The sequence below is a fragment of the Taurulus bubalis genome (genome assembly GCF_910589615.1).
Source record: "Taurulus bubalis genome assembly, chromosome: 8".
Taxonomy (NCBI): Eukaryota; Metazoa; Chordata; class Actinopteri; order Perciformes; family Cottidae; genus Taurulus; species Taurulus bubalis.
The window spans coordinates 19254189-19277062 of record NC_136596.1 but is presented as its reverse complement, the minus strand read 5'-3'; the positions used below and the strand labels follow the sequence as shown (position 1 = coordinate 19277062).

Here is a 22874-nt window from a genome sequence, read left to right as displayed (position 1 = left end):
AACCTTCATTGACTATTTATTAACAGAAACCGAACAATATTAAATGCTTCCCAGAGGTTGCAAGGCGCTTATTTTAAGGCTGTATTATTTTTGTCCACCCCTTTACGTCCATGCACAATATTTTAACAGGAAGTAAGGAGGTCGCGTCGGGCCTTCTCTGCAGCCAATCAGCGTCATCGTTTCGCGATGACGTCATCAAGCTACTCGTAACTTCAGGAAGCTGGACGGTTCCTACGGCTGCGTTTTTAAACTAACTTTAAAGTTTGAATTACCGAGTTTAGACGAGAAACCGACCGGCGGGTGAAATAATAGTTATTTTCTGCATTTATTTAAAAAAAAAACTGTCTTTGGAGGTCAACTTTGTTTAAGTCTAAAAGCAGGCAGAGAAAGCAGGACTTAAAGTCGCCACACAGCCCTGTAGGATGTTAGCCTCGAGTCTTTTGGCTAATTTCTATACCGAACACCACGATGACCAAGCGCACAGAGTGAGTACTGGTGTAAAACACTGGGTTTGTTCTGGGATGTTTAGTCTTGAACTCGGGTCCAGCGCGTAGTCCGAGTCCTCGTTACAGTATGTAACGTTAAAGTAATGCCAACGTTATGAACGCAGCAGAGAAGTCTCCCTGACACAGTTATGAGGTAGTAGGCTACCGTATACACATATTGCACGTAGGTTATTGCATCCTGAAACCTGAATACATTCATTGCGATTGTGTTTAATGCACACGTGTAATATGTTTATCTGCTGTATATCTCTCTAGCTATATCACGCTATCTATGCAAATGTTAGTAAGGCCTTGGAAGACATGTCAGAGTAGGAAAGGCATGAATGTCTGAATTAAATATAGCTGTTTGTCTACTTGGACTCTTGGATAATATGAAGCCATTTTTTACATAAACACCTTTTGATTATTAAACATTCTTAAAAAAACAACTTCTAAACGGCTTAATTCATTTTAGAATGCACTACATATACTGGTTATCATTTCCTATTGTTTTATTTCTTATTCAGTGCAATTCCTGATGGCAGTCTCAGTAACGCTACACATGGGCCTTCCTTACTGACTCTTTATAAAAACTGACTCTTACAATAGTTGATTGGAACTTGCTTACCTATTTGTCTTGCTGTTTGCTGCCTGTGTTGTGTATTGATTTTGGGATAGTTTTAGCTGTCACCACTCCTATTGGGCCTCTGCTCTTTGTTTGTACAAAAGTAAGCAATAAAGTGTCCTTTAAAACAAAACATAGCATTTGCCCTTGCTCCTTTGGTAGAAGCCAGGCACATATTAAGTTGTATTCCACTCACTCTTTACCCCTAGCTTTCTTGCTGTCAGACAAAACGTGCCAGTCAGCAGACTGGGCCTTTTTTTTTATGTCATAACATTAGATGGGAAAATCTGTTTTTCATGGCCTTACTTAGCAAAGGCCTTCTCACTTCTTTTTGTCAAGCTATTTGTGGCTAAACTCTGCTATCCCCGCCATCTCCGGTTTCACATTGCAGTACTGACAAGGTGTGCCTGTGAGGTGAGCCAGCCAAGCCTTGTGTCCTTACTGAACAAGGTATTTGTTCAATGTTTTGTCCAGATACATGTGCAGACCATGGGGGCAAGGTGACCCAGTAAACAAGCTGATAGGCCTGAAAGAGTGTATGCACTTCACATGCAAAAGCTGTGATGTATAAAAATAAAACCTGACCTTAGAATGTGCGCCCCTGAACAGAAACTATACACACAACATGGAGACGGGAAATTGTCAACAAAGGTGTTGACGTTGTGAATTGCAGCCAGATTGTAGAAATGTATGTGAGAGGCATCATTATAGGTACAATTATGACTCTCACACATTTAATTTCACTTCCTATCACACGTTTCTCATCCACTTTATCACAAACATTGTCACCAGAAGCGTTATGTGTACTAATGAGACTAATGTGTGCTAATGAGCCATAACTATTCCACAAGCATCTTTCAATTGTAAAAGTTACAAGCTGACCCAAATCAAAGTCCACTCAATATTACAGCGGCGCTGTCTGAACCCCCGGTGCACAGATGCGATGGCCGGACTGCATGCTACGACGCACATCAACTGTGGAGCACAGCACAGCTGTTGAAATGATCATTTCGGTTATAGAAATCCAAGCTAACATTGCTTTAAAGAATCGCATAACAGAGCTTTGTTAACAAGAGCTTGGCATGGGCTTTCTGGTTTCTTAAGTTCCCTTCAGAAGTATAGCCTTTTATTCGCCTTTTTCACCCCCAAAGGGGAGATGTGTGATGACCATGTTAGGTTGTTTGTGACGTTGAATCTGGGGAACTTAAAACTGATATAGACATGGTTGAGTGCTTTTTCTTTTTGTTCTTCTAAAAGCAAGAAACAGCTCCTTGGTTTTACTGACGCTGAGCAGTAGGTTGTTCTCTGAACACCACTCTGCAAGATTGCTCATTTCCTTTCAATGTGAAGTTTGTAATAGCAGATAATGGTCCCAACAGCGTTTTCTTCATGTCGTGGGTGTACAGTGTGATCAAGAGGGGGCTCTTGATCACACAGCCGTGGGGGGCTGAAGTGGAGGAAGTGTGGCTGCCAATTTAAACTACCTGTGAGTCTAATATCCAGTTGGACAGTGAGATACTAAAGCCCACAGTGCGAAGTGTGCCTATCAGTGGAGACGGCATCTTCTGTGGATCTGTTAGCTCTGTAGGCAAACTGGTGAGACTGACTGGGATGTTGTTGTTGATGTGCTGGAGAACCAGTTTCTCAAAGCTCTTCGTCAGAACGGGGGTCAGTGCCACAAGGCGGTAGTCACTTACTCACATTTGACTGGACACTGCAGTCGTTTTGGGGACAGGGCTGATGGTGGCTGTCTTGCAGCAGGTTGGAGCAGTCTCCTATGACAGTGATTTGTTAAAGATGTCAGTGATAACATCAGTTAGCTGGTTGGCTCATGTTACTAGTACACAAACAAGGATGTTATCTGGGCCTTTAAATACAGCTCTGCCAGCAGTTAATTAACAATATTCAATATTCACAAACAGAACTGCTTTTGGGCAAACAAAAATGCATCTATTTCAGGTGCACCATGTCTTTGATACACTTGCTTTCTTTACAGACAGTATACACAACTTGGTATCAAAATAAAGGAACCCATCTAAAGAGGTTTTGAGCTTTTCTCACTGCAGAACTGTTCATTTTTAAATAACGGTTTCTCCTCTCTACAATGGCTTAGGTGGACAAATACCTACATCATTTTCAGCTATCAGATGAGACTTTAATGGATTTGTCAATAAGATTTCGACGAGAGATGGACAAAGGCCTGGGCAGAGACACCAACCCCACAGCTGCTGTCAAGATGCTGCCCACGTTTGTGCGCTCCACTCCTGATGGAACAGGTAATAATGCTTTTTATGCAGAAAATGTATAAAATGGTCCCTTGAACACATGCTAGACCCATTCATATTAGACTGTGGGAGTATCAATAGCCCCTGGACTCCTCTCTACCCTTATTATTATTATTATTATTATTATTATTATTATTATTATTATTATTCACTTCTTAAAGTTAAACAAATCAGACAAGCTGTTGTACCTCAGTATCAGGCAAAGGGTCAATATCATCCATGCTTCCTCTGCAAACCTATTCTTTTATATCTAGTCAAAATATTACCCTGGAAGAAATAGTGTCTATATTTAACTGTAACCATGAGATGGCGCTTTTTTCCCAAAAACGAAGTACACAGAATGGTAACACAGGTGATGGATGGAATTTAAGGAAAAAACTTAGGAAGGGACTCTGGTTGAAACTTGAATTCCATGTGTGTGTGAGAGAGATATGGGACACACGATGTTGTGTGTGTGATTATGTTTTGTGTTTTCTTCAAAGAGCAAGGTGAATTCCTGGCACTCGATCTTGGCGGATCCAACTTCCGGGTGCTCCTGGTCAAAGTTATGGCCAATGGCAAGCAAGAGGTGGAGATGGAAAACCAGATTTATGCCATTCCTGAACACCTCATGAGAGGCAGCGGGTCAGAGGTAATAACACATAGCTCCGATATATTGAAACAATGTGGTGTACAGTACATGTAATGGATTGTCTTGTAAAGATTCATGTGAAAACGTTTATTAAGTTATGGAACATTGCAAAACCCTATATAGCTCCACTCCAAATCCCTTTTAACATGATGAATTTTTGGAATTGTATGCATTCTAACCAATTGCTTTTTTTTTCACTGGGCTGAAATTTGTACTGAACATCCAATCCACTCTAAGGATAATTTGCAACATGTATTCATGTAATTAGCAAAAAAGAGGTTAACTATATCTATATAACTATATATCTACCTGAAATAATAAAACCACGGAATGTTATGTAACATGTAGTTATGTAGGCTGTGCCTGCGGTGTATGAATCGGTATAAGTGTTAGTTAATTCTGATAGCCGGTGCTACCTTGCATGGTAGCCCCTGCCATCAGAATAAGTGTGAATGGCATGTAGTGTGTTAACTTTAATCTTAATTTAACTAGCCTTACCGAGAGACAGACACACACACACACACACACACACACACACACACACACACACACACACACACACACACACACACACACACACACACACACACACACACACACAGATTGTCCAGCTCTTGGTTAATAAGAAAACTGACCGTTCCTCTCTCCTGTAGTTATTTGACCACATAGCTGATTGCTTGGCTAATTTCATGGAGAAGTTCAGCATAAAGGATAAAAAGCTTCCTCTGGGTTTCACCTTTTCGTTTCCCTGCCAGCAGACCAAATTGGATGAGGTGAGGGGATTATAAGTTATTTTCTTATCTTATCTTTCATACTTTCTGGTTATTATGCTCTGAAGCTTAGTAAAATGCCCTTCTCAGATTTTTACGTTAGTGCGTATTAGGGATGTTAATAAGTGATCTGTTTATCGATAATAAGAATTTTGAACAATGAATGCTTTTAGTGAAAATGTTAAGAAAAGAAAATTCGGAGGATTAGGAGTCCCTAAAACGAGAATAGCTGGTCCACCTCAAAGGTCAGCCTAGCTGAAACAAAACGGGCACATCATCTTTGTTTTACTGTATGTCTTTGTCTTCATTTTCCTATTTGCAGAGTGTTTTGCTGTGCTGGACCAAAAGCTTTAAGTCAAATGGAGTAGAAGGAAAGGATGTGGTCAGCCTTCTGAGGAAATCCATCAAAAAACGAGGGGTAAGTGTACAAAATCTAGTTTCATGGTGCATTATGTACTATTTACATACATTTTAAACATGTGCAAACTTACACCTAGACATCGATTTAGTTTAGTCTATGGAGATAATGCATATGCATAATATGTGAAATGTATTTTCCCCCCCAAAATTATAGTTATATCCTCATGCTGTTCAGTATAGCTCTCTGATTGTAGCTTGAGGGAGATTAGCTAAATGAAACGTGACGAGCAGCAGGCACACCATCAGTCACTTCTGACTCACGACTTGTTGGAAGCGTTTCAGTGTTGATCCAGTGTTGACTCACTTTTGTTCCTAAATCCCATATATGGAGAACCAGCATCTTCGGGGCCTATTATTATTATAGAGTCGACTGGAGAGCGAATTTTAAAGGTGAATCACTTGTATATTATGAAAAGCTCCGAGATGATGTGCCGTGCCAGTTTGCTCCGATAGCTTGAATTGATGGAAATATGTGTTTGCATGAGTTGTCTGAACACACATTAGTACTGGACAACAGCTTGGTTGTGGCTTGTGTGCACAGCCGCTTCAGGGGGACGAGTAAACAACTGTGGGAACAAAGTAAAGGTTCTGCCTTGTGACAAACTCCTCCAGCATACAGTAGAGATGGCTGGAGAGATTAAGTGGATATTTGTCCTTTTATTTCAGTGCCTGAATTGAGAGCCCTGAGAGAATGTGGATTGTTCATATTTCACAAATATTGATTCACAAGTGTTCCTTCCAGTAGTCAATAACTTTCCTGGCCACTTGTTAAATGTAATACAGCAGTGTGAAGTTAATACCTTAAGTCCAAGTCTAGACGTGTTGGCCACCTCTGTAGGCACCTTGTGCAAGTGACGTGGGTACCGAGGAGGTGAGGTGACATCTCCAGCTATCAAGGGTCGTCAGAAGCCTGATTCTAATGCAGTGCTGCAGAATCCACGTCAAACTCGGGAAACAGACAAGGATAATTGCAACTATTTAAAAAATATTGTTGTAGTCGTGACTGGAAATACTTTTAAATATTGGGAATATATTGCATATTATGTTATATTTGGCCACAGTCCAGCAAATTATATCTGTCAATCTAAAGTTCTATGCCTATTGCCACACCCCAAAACGTTACGCCTGTGTTTATTTTAATGTATACAATTACATCAAATCCAATCTCTTTGCAGGACTTTGACGTTGACATTTTGGCAGTGATCAACGACACAGTGGGAACCATGATGACCTGTGGCTACGATGATCATCACTGTGAAATTGGCCTCATTGTGGGTGAGTCCAGCATTTCGGGGAAAGAAATGCACTGTCTTTGGGGATTGCCAACATTTGCCATTTGTTATACTGCCTATTGTGTACTAATGTCGGTGGAGCAAACATGACCATGTAATAGGCAGTCAAATAATCTGCCAAAGGTGTGAAGTTGTGTTGAGATGTTTTGACTCTAAAGACCGTAGCACCTGGTTTACATAGTTGTTCTACTGTGATCCCTCGTGCCCTGTATGGAAGCATCTGCATTTTGTCATGTTTCTTATTCAGATTCATCTCCTGTGCTGCAAGCTCCAATCCATTGTATATGTAAGCATATTAGGTTTAAAATGTGCAGATTGAAATAAAAAAAGGAGCAGAAGTAGGGCAGGGAGGGGAAGGTCCTCTGTGTCTTGACCTGTGAGAACATGCTAATAGATTATCCTCTTTTCTGTAGTGTCAAGGTGTTATTTCATTTTACACGTCAGTCTTGGTGCTCATATCAAATCACATATTTTAACATTAACATGCATAATAAAGACATTCTCGTAGAAAATGGAGCAGAATTGTAGCTCATAGCTGGCAAATGCTTGTTGCCTCGGCAGTGCCATAAACAACACCCTTTAATCCGTTTTTGCATGTTTTTTTACGTTTCTCCCAGTTTGGATAAGCCAATTCTCCCTACACTACTGGTGAACACTGCTAACTCCCAGTCTTGTCCTGGGGAAAATGTTGACAGACTTGTGTTTCCTTGGATTTAGATGGATTAGATTTAATCTGCCAGTTAGATCCCATTACCCTGCTGCACATGTTTCTCACTGCCTACAGTGATTAAGCAACAGGAGCATGATCCCACAATCATGTTTAACAATGGTCAACAATGGTAATTATATTCAATAACCACCCACACTGAAGGACTTTACTTGGTTGGGGAAGCAGTTAAATGTTACATCATACACAAATGTCAGCCTGTTACAATGCCATTTGTAACATTTGTCGGTAATAGTTATTTGTTGTAGCACACTCAAACAGGAACTTAGTTGTATGTAATCTACCCACACCTAATTGGAGTGTGTGGGATTGCAAAAACTGCGGGATTGACATCTCCCTAACTATACTGTTGTTGGACATTTTGACATGACAAAGTGGGAAAAGCCTAGGTGTTGTTAATAATAATAATAATAATAACAATAATAATAATAATACATTTAATTTATATAGCGCTTTTCCAGATGATCAAAGACGCTTAATAATAAATAATGCTAATAACATTAACAAAGGCTCTGATCTAGTCACGTACGCCAGGAGCCATGAGAGCGAGAGAGAGAGAGAGCCATCATGCACATTACCAGGTATTATGAAACTGAAGCAGCTACATTGAATTGAGCCATTATTTATTTTCTGTGTACAGAAATTAGCAGAATAATGAATGAATGGCTGAATCAATACAAACAGACATTTTATTATCCATGTCATAAGAGTTTAGTACTCACAATGGCCTTCTTCTTTCTTTTCATGGCTCCGTCAGGAGATTGCAACCTTAACAAATAATATGCTTCTTTTGCTGCGAATGACAGTTTCCTTTTGTATTACATTTGTTGTAGAAGTTTGTGAAGGACAGTTAAAAAACAAATAAAAAAATGTTTTTTAGCTTGTCAACCCATTAAACTGACCCTGTATTTGTCACCAAACAAATAACATGTTGTCGGTGCCATTGATGGAGACAGTCAAGACATTTGGATGTAGAGGTTCCTGCTCCGTGATGTGCTGAGCAGTTTGCACCCTCTGTAGAGCCTTGTGGTTGAGAGCGGTGGTCGTCAATTGATGATGCAGCCGGTCAGGGTAGTCTCCTAATGGTGCACCTGTAGAATTTGCAAAGTGTCCTGGAGTCCATGTTCGACCTCCCATGCCTGCAGAGGAAGAAGAGCCCAGGTCCTATTTCTCGTACGTGGTTCAACAAAGTCGAGCAAATGTCCTATTATCCAGCTTAAATTAGTGAGATGATTGACATCAGGCTAACTCTGTTTCTCCTAACGGTCTCGTTAATTCTAACCAGACGTCAGTCATCTGGATAAATGCGCGTGCCCGTTCCTCTTCGGAAGGGATAATAATCGAGCACTGACACCACGATGTTCTAACAGTAGAATGGCAAATAAACTCCAAGGAACTAGGGCTGGGAGGTATGGCCAAAAATTCATATCACGGTATTTAGTAGGTGGTTCAGGTGGTTTCACGGTTTATCACGGTATGTATTTTCGAGTAAACACATTGATTCATTGACGCCGAAAAGAACGGCCGCCATAGTTGTTCACCACTCGCTGGCCAAGAAGCTCACAACTGGACATTGGTAGTGTGTTAGGAAGCTAACTTGGATGGATTTAGGACCAAGGGGAATGCAGGTATGACTTTGTCATACACGTCATACCCACCGTGCATTCATCATTTCATTTTCACAGAATACAGCTGTGAGCGCGGGCGCTACTTACGTGACAGGGTACAAAGTTCAGTCATGGTTTCACATTTATAAAATTACACCAGCGAACTGCATGCTGGGTAAAGCCCGCCCACTTAACATGATACTCCGTCACACAGGAGAGAGTGTCTCCTGTGTGACGGAGTTTGACAGGACTACCCAGCATGCAGTTTGGCCATGTACTTTTATAAATGTGAAACCATGACTGAACTTCGTATCCCTGACATATAAGTAGCTCCATCCGCTGCGTCCTGAGTTTAAGCTGTGGATATTAAATGTTTCTGCCTGCTGAAGAGTGACAACAGTCGCCACCGGTATGACGGTATACCGCACAGCCTTAAGAGGAACCTTCTTTATGTTTCTCCACTGAGAAGCAGGAGATGATCATGAGGAAGTCAATACCTTAATCATGGCAAAGTCTAATGCTGCATTCACAGCAAACGATTTGCAACGTTTTTGCAATGTTTTTGGTGTGAACGCAGCTTAACACCGCCCCCGCTGTGAGACATAAGTGTCGCAGAAATTCAATCAATTGAAGCAGTAAAAATAAATTGTGTGTGATTCTCTGTATTCTTATCACGATCACCTTAATCATGTTCTACAATAATGATATGTATGGTGTACTAATAACACTTTCATAGAATTATGAGTGCTTTCAACACATCCATAAGTTTCTTAAGCGCTAAATAAACTTTACGAACAGCACTGCCTTTTTTGTCCGTGGGAGTGGCCAGTTTATCCAGTGAATTTCAGTTGGCCTGCGCGGGAGCAGATTTACATTTTTGGCTGTGTTGATATGGTGATTTTTCTAAACTTGCTTCGAGGAACCGAAAAGCCTGACCTACGTCATCTTATCCTGAAAATGAACCGGCTAACTCAGTAAGCCAGGTACGAAGAAATGGGGCCTTGGTTTAACTGATGCTGCAGTAAAATGTTGAATGAGAACTACTTCGTCCTTTTTATGCTAACATCTCTTCCCTCAAGGAACGGGGACCAATGCCTGCTACATGGAGCAGATGAGGAACCTCGAGCTGCTGGACGGCGATGAGGGCCGGATGTGTGTTAATACAGAGTGGGGCGCTTTTGGAGACGATGGTTCCCTGGAGGACCTGCGCACCGACATTGACAAGGAAATAGATGCAGGCTCTTTGAACCCTGGCAAGCAGCTGTGAGTGTCTTTGACCTTATCTTACCTGGTACAACATAAAACATCCCTCCATGGGGCATCACTTAACTCCGCTGCAGTCAGGCATGGATTAGAGATGCCTTTATTTGTGAATAATAGTTTTCATATCGGTATATTCATGATATTTTAGTTGATCCCTCCCTTTTGGCTGACCTATTCCTATTTAAATTTTCTCTTAATGCAAATTGCGTACAATTTGTCACATTATGCATACTCTAACTCTGATTTATCGTTGTTACAATACATTTCATTTAGTTGAAGCTTTTATCCAAAGCAACATACAATAAGTACATTCAACCATGAGTACAAACTAGGAACTAAAAAAAATCAAGAAAGTACAATTTCTTCAATAAAGTCTAACTATAAAGTGCTATCAGTAAGTGCTACTAAAGTGCTACTACGGTGCTACCTTCCTTATTCAAGGTGTAGAAGATCGATGTGTTTTTTACTTTGCGACAGAAGATGTAGAGACTTTCTGCTGTCCTGATGTCAATGTGGAGTTCATTCCACCATTGAGGAGCCAGGAAAGCAAATAGTCGTGACTTTGTAGAGCGTTTAGCTCGCAGTGACGGAGCTACAAGCCGATTGGCAGAAGCCGAGCGGAGTGAATGAGCTGGGGTGTACGGTTTGACCATGTCCTGGATGTAGACTGGACCCGATCTGTTCGTAGCACGGTATGCAAGTACCAATGTTTTGAAGCAGATGCGGGCGACCACCGGTAACCAGTGAAGGGCGCGGAGGAGCGAAGTAGTGTGGGTGAATTTCGGGAGGTTAAAGACCTGTCGAGCTGCTGCATTCTGGATGAGCTGTAAAGGTTGAATGGCACTAGCAGGTAGACCTGCTAGACCTTGTAATAGATGGATGCTGTTTTCACTAGCAAATTCTACTCTGTTTTTTCTCGCTTTTGTTAAGCTTCTGTTAATGAAACACAAGATAGATAGATAGATAGATAGATAGATAGATAGATAGATAGATAGATAGATAGATATATCGATTTTTATATCGGGTAAGATTGTTAAGACAATTCATTTTGCGTCTCCATCTGTAGAATAGTGCTGCTGGAGAGGCCAGAAGTGTTTGTAGAATTCAGCAGTGAATTAGTCTAGTGTGTTATTTAGATTTGTTGGGACATTTTGGGGGCAAATCTCACCACAGTCCTTTCAGTCTTTTGAATTTTTTTTTTGTTTCTGGCCGACTGTTCTTTTTTCTATGGTTACTACTTTACATTCATGTAATTCTGTTCTTTGTACTTTAATCATTGCTGTTAATCTTTTATTATTATTAACTACACTAAAGTAAGCAGCAGGTAGATCAATTCAGCAGATCAATTAGAAAAAGACTGGAAAATGTCAAATGTATCCAGTCCTTTTAGAGTGAGGGGTCGCTCTATATTTGATTAGGATTTTACACTTTTGGTATTCACGTCAAACCATGCAAGCTAGATGGGGTAAGAGTGTATCCGCACCCTTCCTAGTGACCAATGTTGTCCGACAAGGTGGAATACTGTCACCTGCTCTTTTTAATCTATATATGGATGACCTTTCTAAAAAGCTAAGAGTGTAAGACAGGATGGTGGGGGAAAGTCTTAACCATCTGATCTACGACGACTTAGTGGTCCTTTTGGTTACTTTATTAGTACTCTTAGGTAGACTTGGTTTGCAGTAAAAAACTGTAGAAAACAAGGCATCCATATCGACACACATTACAATAAACACAGACAACTAGACAAACATGATAAAAGTACTCAAAGCGCTCCGGATGGGTGCTGTTATAATTATAATTTGTCCTGTCTCCTTATAGCGCAGGTTTACAGCAATTGCTCAGAGTCTGCTCAGGGTCTGGTGTGCATTATGATACATAATTCAACTCTAAAAAGAGTGTTATCATGATAGCTAAAACCAAGGAGGATCTTGGCACCTGTGGTGCAGTTGTAGTAAAGCAAAAATAAAAAAGATTCAGGTGGCATTTGATGATGCACTCAGAACTCGTAATGTTCCCACTTTCTATGTTGTGTTGAGGCATTTTATATACAAATTTAAATGTTTATTGAATGACTCAGAAAATGTAATTATAAATGTCTTAACTGAGCCAACACAAAGTGATACGAGGTATTCTTCTTGTTTCTGGAAGTGTCGGTATGTTTTTAACTGCAATGATTATACCTGTGTCCTCGTATTGTATTTTATATATTCTTGTGCATGTGTAAATACAGTTTTGGTGGGTCTGTGTAAGGTATGAATCAAACTCTGAAGGATGTGACAATAGTTTCTTGTGTTGGTTTACAGGTTTGAGAAGATGATCAGTGGCCTGTACATGGGGGAACTGGTGCGTCTTATCCTGTTGAGAATGACCAAAGAGCAGCTGCTGTTCCAGGGCAAGACTACAGCAGAGCTGCTCACCACCGGAAGCTTCAACACTAGCTACATCTATGCCATTGATGTTGAAAAGTTAGTGTGTGTGTTTGTTTGTTTGTTTGTTTGTTTGAGAGAGTCGGATGCAGTGATGACACAGTGGTAAAATAATATATAGTGTCCACTTAGAACTGAAGAGATACCAATTCTAAATCAGCATTTTTTGTCTTTAGAATAATGTAAAACATATTAATTGTGAATTGGAGTAATGTTAACGCCCTGCTAAAACACACTGCATCATGTGAATTACAGAGCATGTTGGTTGGTTCGTAATATTTTTCCTTTACTAGGTTTGCTTTATACATTAATCTTACACCATAAATACTTGGATAGTTTGAATTACTCGGATCTGCTTAGTGAGTGAAAACGGAAACGTCTGTATCCTTGAAGATGTTGTGCTATTTGCTTTTCACACATCGATGGCAGCGAGCCATTATGCAGTCATAACTGTTGCTGGCATTGTACTCAGGAACACCTTTTGATTATACAATCCATTTCATCTCCTGAGCCGCAGCTGCCACGTGTCCAATCATTCTTCAAAGTTAGAGTATATATTTGTATCCTACTTTACCTGCAGGGATGAGGAAGGTCTGGCGAGCGCGGAGAAAGTGCTCAGGGGTCTGGGTCTGGACCCGTCGGTTGAGGACTGCATCACCACTCAGAGGGTGTGTCAGATAGTATCTACACGAGCCGCACACTTGTGTGCTGCCACTCTGGTGGCAGTGCTGCGGCAGATCCGGGACAACAAAGCAGCTGAGAAGTTGCGTACCACTATTGGCGTGGACGGCTCGGTTTACAAAAATCATCCAGAGTAAGTGTCTCATAAACACAAACATACACTTGTGTGTATGGAGTTTATTGAAGTCAGCATTTGATATGCTGTCATCAACTGGACAACTGATCTTCAACCGAAAAAATCTTTCAGTTCTCTTTGCCATGTCACAGTATGCATTTTGGTCCTGTCTCAAGAAACTGCTTCACCGTTGTAATATCTGACCTGTCACAACATTAGTTAGTTAATGTTCACTTATAGCATTTTGTATTCTTACTGAAGGTGAATGTTGGATAGAGGGAGAGAGAGGAAAGCCAGACAAATAACTCCTAGATCTTTCTGCAGATGAGACAAAAACCTACCGAGTAGTCAGGATACAATAGAATGTGGCCTCATAACTACCACTTGTACACTGCAGGTTGTTTAACTCAACTTTTGCATTTGAAGGAATAAATTGTAAAGGACATGGCATGATTATGATATTATTTTTTTTACTTTATTGAGCTAGTTTGTGGAAGAGAAAAGGGATAACGGAGGATTTTCTAGAACAACCCCGATATTACAAAGTGTATTCGCTTGTCTTAGGTTTTCCAGGAGGCTCCACAAGATGGTGCGCCGACTTGTGCCAGACTGTGATGTGCGTTTTTTGCAGTCGCAGTGTGGCAGTGGGAAAGGTGCTGCTATGGTAACAGCAGTAGCTTACCGCCTTGCCGCTCAACATGCTGAGCGTCAGCGCGTCCTTGACACCTTGCGCTTGAGCCGCGAAAAGCTGCTGGAGGTGAAGAAGCGAATGAGTGAGGAAATGGTGCGAGGCCTGTCTAAGCAAACCCACGAGCAGGCGAGTGTCAAGATGCTGCCGACCTTCGTCAGAGCCACACCAGATGGAACAGGTAGCTTTTAAACGAACATCAGATGTTCCAATTGACTTGTTACTGAACTCAGGTTTCTCTTTTCTATTTTGCGTTTATGTATACGTTGAGGATTCTTGCCTTTGTTGCCTTCCTCAGAGCATGGCGACTACTTAGCATTGGACTTTGGGGGCTCCAGCTTTCGGGTGCTGCTGGTGCGAGTGAGAAGTGGAATAAGACACAATGTGGACATGCACCACAAGATCTACACAATCCCACAGGAGACGATGCAGGGCACAGGGGAAGAAGTACAAACCCCTCTTATAATATTTGAAAATGTTCCTCTGACAAAAATCTTCTGATGACTGCATGCAGTTCATAAAGATATGTAACTTTATTTTCAACAAATATTGTTATTGTTGTCTTTTCCACAATGCACAAACAAACACAAGATGGAACAAAACAAAACAAGGCACATAAAAAAAATACATATAGGCATTTCAGATAAAGATATCAATGGTATGTTTTGTTTTTTAAATGTTCTGTCTCTTGCTTGCCAGCTGTTCAGCCACATTGTGTACTGCATCGGCGACTTTCTGGAGTACATGGGCATGGGAGGAGCATCCTTACCTCTGGGATTTACATTCTCCTTCCCCTGTCATCAAAGCAAACTGGATCAGGTATTGTTTGATTCAATATGCATTATGAGTGTAATATTAGCTATAATTTGTATACTCAAGATGTTGAATATACCAGTTGTTTTGCATATTTTCCTAAACTTCAGGTGTGAATGTCATTCAGTTGGCTGATACTTTCTCAGTTTGTTCCCTGAGCTTCATCACTTATAGTTTAGAACTGATCTTTTGCTTATTTATTAGCCAAAACCAGCATAACCACAGCGTTGCCATCAGTGAACTTTGGGGAATGTGGTTCAGCTGATGACGACAAAGGGAACTAAACCCTGAATAACCAGCTCTTAAATTTGTAACGTCTAAAATAAAGTTCAACGTCCATAAAATAAATTGTTTAAATGATTAAAAAGCTGCCGTGCAAAGGATTTCAGTTATTTGAAATGTGGTTTGGTAAATTACCAGCATAGTAATCTTTTTCCAAAGAGCGACAATGGGCCTCATGCAAGAACCACTCTCTTCGGCCCAGACCTGGCGTAGGAGTCACGTGCGATTAGTCTGCTGTTATTAAGTTTATCACTAATATATTGGATATTTCATTACTTTGAACAAATTTGAGTTTGAAAACCCTACATAAAGTATACTTGCACATAATTATGTTGACATTGTACTGTATGACTCTGCAAGTTGAATTACAGGCTAATATGATTCTAGCTTTATTCATACCGCCGTCACCATTAATTGTAATTGGCTATTGATGCTAATGTATAACACTGCAATGTCCATATAACGATCTCAAACTGCTAAACTACTTAAATTATTTGACCCTCTTCCTTCAAGTCATTGATCGTTTTTTATATCAAACCATTTCCTCATTATTTCAGTGACAGTTCGACCTTCTGGTGACACGATATTGACAGAACTTATTGTTTTTCCCCATTCCTTGGCTTCATTAGGTTCCTTAATTCTGCTGCTGACGCTGTTAAAGATTATAGACATATGGTATTGTTGGGCTGTTATTTATGCTGATTTATAATTCTCATGAAGGCTCACTCACTTACTCACAGGTGGATTTGTTTTAGTTTCAAATTGTGCAAACAACAGGAGAAACTGTCAACTGACTAATTAACCAGAAACAAAGACATCCGAAAAGTTCATTCATCATCAGACTGTGAAAACATTTGGAGTGGCAAACAGCTTTTGATTTAGATTTCTGTATTTTAGCATTAATCATTATTTATTATTAATTCTAAGAGTCTCACAGACTAACCAGTACTAGCATTTGTTCAGGGCATTCTTCTGAAGTGGACAAAGGGTTTCAAAGCCAGTGACTGTGAAGGCCAAGACGTCATTACATTACTGAAAGATGCTGTTCGCCGCACACAGGTCAGTAAACGCATCACAAATACTTTGTCTCAACTTTGAGAAATGTGGCCTGTTAATGTTGACACTGGAAGAATGTAAAAGAAAAAGTACTCCAAAGAGGCTTATAGCAAAATACTAAATGGTCAAACTAATGTCTTACGTATAGAAATGTATTTGAGTTCAGTTTTTCTAGATTTAGGTGTCATATTTCTATCCCTTTTTAAATTAACTGTCTACAGCTGCCTTCGTATTAATTTATTCTTGACATTTAATTAATCAGCCATTATTTAGACCGTCTAGTCAGGTTTCAGGCAAATACAATATACAACCAGTTTTAATTCTGAATGGTTGCTTCTTAAGCTGGCTTTGTTAACATTAAAATGTAATCATTTATATATTTAATGTATTCACCTTGAGACAATAATACAATCAGTACATTCCCTGAGGAGAGTCAAGAGGATGTGCAGAAGTCTAGTCTTCTCTTAGGTCACTTAAATTACAATATGCTGAACGGTTATTATGGAACGACGTCAAACGACTTATTAAAACTAGAAGGGCCTTTAGTACGTAACTACTTATTACTATATATCTGATATTTGTAATTGCAAACAATTATGCTAAAACTGTTCCAGTTTCCAGTATTATAGATGTTATCTTATCACTGCTTCCAGAAATTCGACTTGAACTTTGTGGCGGTGGTTAATGACACAGTGGGAACCATGATGACCTGCAGCTATGAGGACCCCAAATGTGAAGTGGGACTCATCGTGGGTAAGTCTGTGTCCACTTCTCTCTAGAAGCCAGTCCCTGTTGTTTTTTTTTGCCATTATAGTCAATTCACTATAACCAAACATTGAGTGGTGTTTATTTTTTGTGTTTATGTTTTTACTTTGGAATGAAGCTCAGCAAAGATTGACGGATGTCAGTGCTGAAAGTAATACTGTTCCACATTTCTTTAACTCAGGCACTGGGACTAATGCGTGCTTCATGGAGGAAATGCAGAACATCGAGCTAGTGGAGGGTGATGATGGCCGTATGTGTGTCAACATGGAGTGGGGAGCCTTTGGTGACAATGGCGAACTTGATGACTTCTGCACCGAGTTTGATCACATTGTCGATGATTGCTCAAACAATCCTGGGAAACAGAGGTATAGGATAAGTAGTTTATGACATTATAAAATCGACTTAATGACCTGAAAAACAGGTGCCAGACAGCCTGAGATAGCCACAGAGATGCAGACTAGCATCAGAGAACAGCTGGAAAACATAATTTTTGTAAAAGAAGAATTGTGCTGGTAATAAAACAAGTGTGTAAAGTGCACTGAGTAGCTTAAGAGTCCTAGACGGAGTCTAAAAGTGGATGTTAGTTAGTGACATTACTTAATTTGCCATTACTCATCCTTTGAAGCTATGCTGCCCAGTGAGAAAATGTTTTCACTGCCTTACCTTTCGCTCCTCACTACCTTTTCTCAAATCTCACCTTGCATATTTAATGCATAGTGACTATTATGAGCCACGTCTATTTATATAACTGTCCACAGTGGCACTATGTGATAGCTCCCCCATTAAACAAAGAGAAGCGGATTGGCAGTGAGGCACACTCGAGAGACAGACATGCAAGACTTCGTTCTCTGCACGGGGAGCCATTACTCTACTATATCTTTCCATTTCCATTAATATTGCAAATGAAGCTCACTGTTTTACAAGAGTGACAACAATGTTGTCTTCAAAGTATTATTGAAGCACGGAGAATGAGAAAAAGGTTGCTGTGCTAGAGAGCAGGGCACAATAGAAACAAACTCTCATCCAGCTTATATTGCAGAATAGTCGGCTGTCCACTGGTGGACATACTGCGAATATCTCTCTGGCAATGCGGGCAGCAAGGTGCTGCCAATGACCTTCTGGAGCCGATCTCAGCTGACATTGGGGGAAGACAGGGTTCAATGTGGACAGGTCGCCCGACTAACACAGGGCTGAGACGCATAGAGACAGACGAGCCTTCATGCACAAGTTCAGGAATTTTAAAGTAATTAGTTAACCTAATCTGCATGTCTTTGGACTGTGGGAGAACACGGAGGGAACCCACGCTGACACAGAGGGAACAGGCAAACTCCATACAGAAGATCAGGGATCAAACCCAGGTCCCTCTGTTGCTGTGAGGTTGAATGCAGCTATTATTAATGTTATTGAACACACCTGTGCCGAGGTCAAATAACTAACCTCTCAGCCACTGGGCTGCCAGTGCGTCTTTGTTTATTCTCTTTAATTCATCAAAATAAAGTCAGAGCTATTCTCTTTAGCGGTTGTGACACTACAATAAAATGCTCTATAGTATAACAATAGTAAATTATATTATTCATTTAAATATTGTGAATGTTAACAATGTGTTGCTTTGGGAAGTTTTCAACTGTGTGTCTTTTTCTCTGAGGTATGAGAAGATGATCAGTGGCATGTACCTGGGGGAGGTCGTGAGGAATGTGCTGCTAGATTTCACTGCTAAGGGCTTGTTGTTCAGAGGAAAACTGTCTGAGCAACTCAAGACCCGGTGCATCTTCGAGACTAAGTTCCTGTCACAGATTGAAAGGTGAGTATTACAGACGAGTCTCGGTAACCCTGTTCGCACTTGGTTTTAGACACACGTGGAGATGTATGAGATATTCCTACACAAATTAAGTGCTGTGTGCACATATCTTACCGGTCTTATTAGGGTCCGAGCGACTGACAGTCAGTCGCTCGGACCCTATTGAAATACAAAGGATTATTTTTTTTCATTATTAGGGTCCGAGCGACTGACGTAGTCAGTCCGAGTAGGACCCTATTGAAATACAAAGGATTATTCTTTTTCTTATGATTCTTATTTTTCTCATTTGGACTGCTTTTTGGGGGACTTGTCATATTCAAAAACTCACCAAATTTGGAACATGTATCCGGTTATTTTTCAAAATAAAACATCTTTCAGACCTTGATAATTAATCAAATATGTTTTGCATTCATTCTTTTTGTGCAGCCCGGTGCCAAAGGACCCACGCTGGTTTAGAGCATGGATGCAAGAGACTTTTTTCAGTATACATGTGCTTACCAAATTTTATACATCTGTGAAACGTACTGCGAGGGCTGCATCGTCTGAATTGCCACCCTGAAGCAATACAATCATATCAGATAACTACATTCACGTCTTTAAATGTGTGTGCCATGTTTGGTTAAGTGTTATTTTTTCATGGAGAAGAATGCGTCGCCACAGCAACAGTGTTCCAGTAAAGAACAACAGCTCAGAATCTCAGTGCCACAGAGCACATTATGAAGGTCTTACTGTCGTGGCCTGTTCCTTGTTTCTTGTTTTATTCCGTGCCACGTTACGGGATTCCTCTTCCTGACTCGCATGTTAAAATGTTCCAAAAAATGACTCAAGATGCTGATTCAATTTCCATCCTTTTGTCGATTTTATTTTCAATTGAATCGAACAAAACAAATCATAATCTAACTTCAGCTCTTATCGTAAATTAACGTTCTAACGTGAGGTCAAAAAACTATACCGATGTCCCGTTCCACATAAGAAACTAAAACCCCGATATTCGGTCCCGCCCCTTCCTCTTATACCAGCCAGCTGATCCTAATCAGATTAATATAAACAATTAACAGAAAAGGGCATTATTATTAATATTTGTGTGGAACTAAGTGGAAGTCGATTGTCGTTGCTCGCGCCCTCATAAGGTGGCATTGAACTTGTCTGTCAGCAACTCATAACTGATTATGTCAGTGCACTTATGGCCACTCGTGTCTTTACATGTAGATTAAAGTTCTGAATATTCCTTGAACCAATTTTTTTTAGGATGAAGTGCAGTTTAACAGTTTTAGTCTATATAACACAACGGCATTTAGCCTAGACTACAGTAATATCACATCAAGTTGAATAAAATAGAATCATTGCTACAAAGAAAGTCCACCACACACTGCATGTTAGCCATCTCTTTCATGTGTGTAACCCTAATTCTGTCTGTCCCCAAAGTGACCGCCTGGCAATGCGACAGGTCCGCTCAATCCTGCAGCACCTGGGCCTCACCAGCTCCACATGTGATGACAGCGTGCTGGTGAAGGAGGTGTGCAGTGTGGTTGCACGCCGCGCCGCTCAGCTCTGTGGCGCTGGTTTAGCTGCTGTGGTCGACAAGATACGAGAGAACCGCAACCTGAATCAGCTATCCATCACCGTGGGAGTGGACGGCACCCTTTACAAGACGCACCCTCAGTAAGGAGCAGTCATGTCCCAACACAGACATTAAGTCTACATTAGTGAACTTTAAGCCTTGGTTTGTCAGGACACAGAGACACAGAGGTTTGTTCATGCATCTGTTCTAGACTTTGATTTAAGCACAGTAGGTCTTCCTAGGGTCTTAGGGCAACTGTGGCTCAGTGGTGAGCAGGATCGTCCTTCAATCAGAGGATCGGCGGTTCGATCCCCGGCTCCGCTAGCCCATGTCGATGTGTCTTTGAGCAAGACAATTGCTCCCGTAGCTGCGCCTACGGTGTATGAATGGTTGTTAATCTGATGTGGCACCTTGCATGGTGCTCCTATCATCAGTGTGTGAATGGGTGAATGATGTCATGTAGTGTTAAAGCGCTTTGAGTGGTCGGAAGACCAGAAAAGCGCTATACAAGTACGGGTCCATTTACCATTTCCTCATAAGGGATGGACCACATGCAGGACCATAAAGAAGGTCAAATCTGAAACATGATCTTCAATTTTGAGTTGGAGTTTTACAGCTACTTAATGTTTATTAATTATTTACCAAGATGCCAGGTTTGCATCAAATATGAGAAGATTTTCATGTAACCCTGGTTCCCTTTCCTCCCTCCCTCTTCAAGTTTCTCCAGCATCATGCAAGAGACAGTGCAGGACTTGGCACCGCAGTGCGAGGTGACTTTCCACAAGTCAGAGGATGGAAGTGGTAAGGGAGCAGCGCTGATCACAGCTGTGGCCTGTAGGATGAAGAGTGAAGGTCAGCACTGAATCGTCTCGACTGCGGTATAGCAAAACTACTTCTACTGAGGTTACCAAAATAAAGTTACAAACAACTTGGCCTGAGTATAGATCTTTAGTACCGAAATGTTGAATCAGACGTATTTTGTGTGTGTTTAAATCCACATATGTGCATGTCATCTTTTTGTTTTCGTAATAAATATTTATTGTGTTAGCTGACATTGTATGGAACGGGGGAGAATCATTTAAGAAATTACAGTTTAGCTTGTGTGTGTTAGAGAAGATGCATCTGCTGGGAAATATGACTGTTACAAGATGTGGAAAAGTGTATTTATACAGCAACTTTTCAGGAAATCACAAAGTGCCTCACAGTATGTAAGTAAGTATGTAAGTCAAAAGCAAGACATGAAATAAAGGAAGCTGGAAAGGACATTGTGGATAGTTGAGGTACGACAGAAACAAGAAACTAATTTCCACAACCTGACTTGGAAATTATTTGATCTACAAAATGAAACATCTGCATTAATTTTTGTATTAAGTTTACTTTTTCTGATGCTTTTAAAAAAAAATGTAATGTAGTTTCACATACGTTTTAAGAAATGATTAAATGTAAGATCTACTCTTGTGCAGTTGTAACTTAATTGATAACAATTTAAATTTTCCCCTGATACAAGTATAAACTATTTAAAAAGGTCATAACAAATATATGCGTTTCTCTACTTCTATTCATAGACATGAAGGTTTATAGACAACCAACATCCTATGATCACTACAATCTGTCTTTGTTTATGGAACAAATATTGATCCCATTAGTAATTACTGTATCCAATAGTGTTTTTTTTACCCCACTGATTACACCATAATGTTTATTAGCTTGATGTAAATATGAATCTTCCTGTGCGCTGAAACAAACTAAATATCTCTTGAGAGAACACTTGCCATCATTAATTCAGCCGACAACAGATTGTCGGCTTTGTCACTTAGATACAGGCTACGGCTGTTTTATTATCTGATCATTGTTTCTCTACAGTAGTGGTTCAACCTTTTTTCAGTGATGTACCCATGTGAAATATGTTTTACCCTCTAACCAGCGCAAAGCATTTTTGGTTGAAAAAAAAAAAGTAATACATCGCTGTGCCATCAGTGTCTGATTTAATATAGAATATATACAATTCAGTTTCTGAACTTACACTTTTATTGAATATGTATTAAATATTATTTTTTTTTGAGTGAATGATTTTTGTATGATACTAATTTTAAATTTATTTAAAAAAAAAAATCTCATGTACCCCTTGCAGTGCATTCACGTACTCCCGTTTGAGAACCACTGCTCTACAGGGTCATTTAACAAAGACCGTCACAATAAATTTGGCCTTGAGCTGCTCTCTATTCAATAGAAGTCACTCTTTGTTCGACTCGGATGGAGTCAAATCACGTCACAGGCAACCTCACCTTTTCATCCATTCAGCGCCCCAATTATTTCCTATGTTTCTCTTTCCACACAACTTTGATGTCCCACTTTGCTGCCTCCTCCAACTCTACCGCATCTCAGAAGCGCTGAAATGAGGAGCTAGTGGGAGACAGACTGTCCCATATGCTAGTAGCCCAGTCTAACGCTCGCCTAGTAAGTCAACCCATAACAAAGGCGATATTCAAGTTCAAGTTTTTTTATTTGTTCCAGAGGGACAATGTACATTGATGAACACTTTAAATTAAAATGTAAATGCATTATATATATATATATATATATA

At 40.3% G+C, this 22874-nt stretch overlaps 1 protein-coding gene across 1 annotated transcript; it reads left to right on the top strand.

Moving 5' to 3' along the window:
* The first annotated feature begins 278 nt into the window (after positions 1–278).
* hk2 (hexokinase 2) lies at positions 279–22263 on the top strand. The gene is made up of 18 exons (XM_079221742.1): positions 279–485; positions 3224–3386; positions 3878–4026; positions 4680–4799; positions 5119–5214; positions 6392–6491; positions 9922–10105; positions 12409–12570; positions 13112–13345; positions 13892–14196; positions 14314–14462; positions 14715–14834; positions 16074–16169; positions 16820–16919; positions 17113–17296; positions 18577–18732; positions 20155–20391; positions 21009–22263. The coding sequence occupies exons 1-18, from the start codon at positions 423–425 to the stop codon at positions 21151–21153; spliced, it is 2763 nt and encodes a 920-aa protein (XP_079077868.1). The 5' UTR covers positions 279–422; the 3' UTR covers positions 21154–22263.
* Positions 22264–22874: the final 611 nt, after the last annotated feature.

Excerpts from the sequence above, each read along its gene's own strand:
- hk2 (XM_079221742.1), top strand. The coding sequence starts at position 423 with ATGTTAGCCTCGAGTCTTTTGGCTAATTTCTATACCGAACACCACGAT. Across the intron at positions 14,463-14,714 it reads TGCAGGGCACAGGGGAAGAA|CTGTTCAGCCACATTGTGTA; the intron begins GTACAAACCCCT and ends CTTGCTTGCCAG. Across the intron at positions 20,392-21,008 it reads CTTTACAAGACGCACCCTCA|TTTCTCCAGCATCATGCAAG; the intron begins GTAAGGAGCAGT and ends TCCCTCTTCAAG.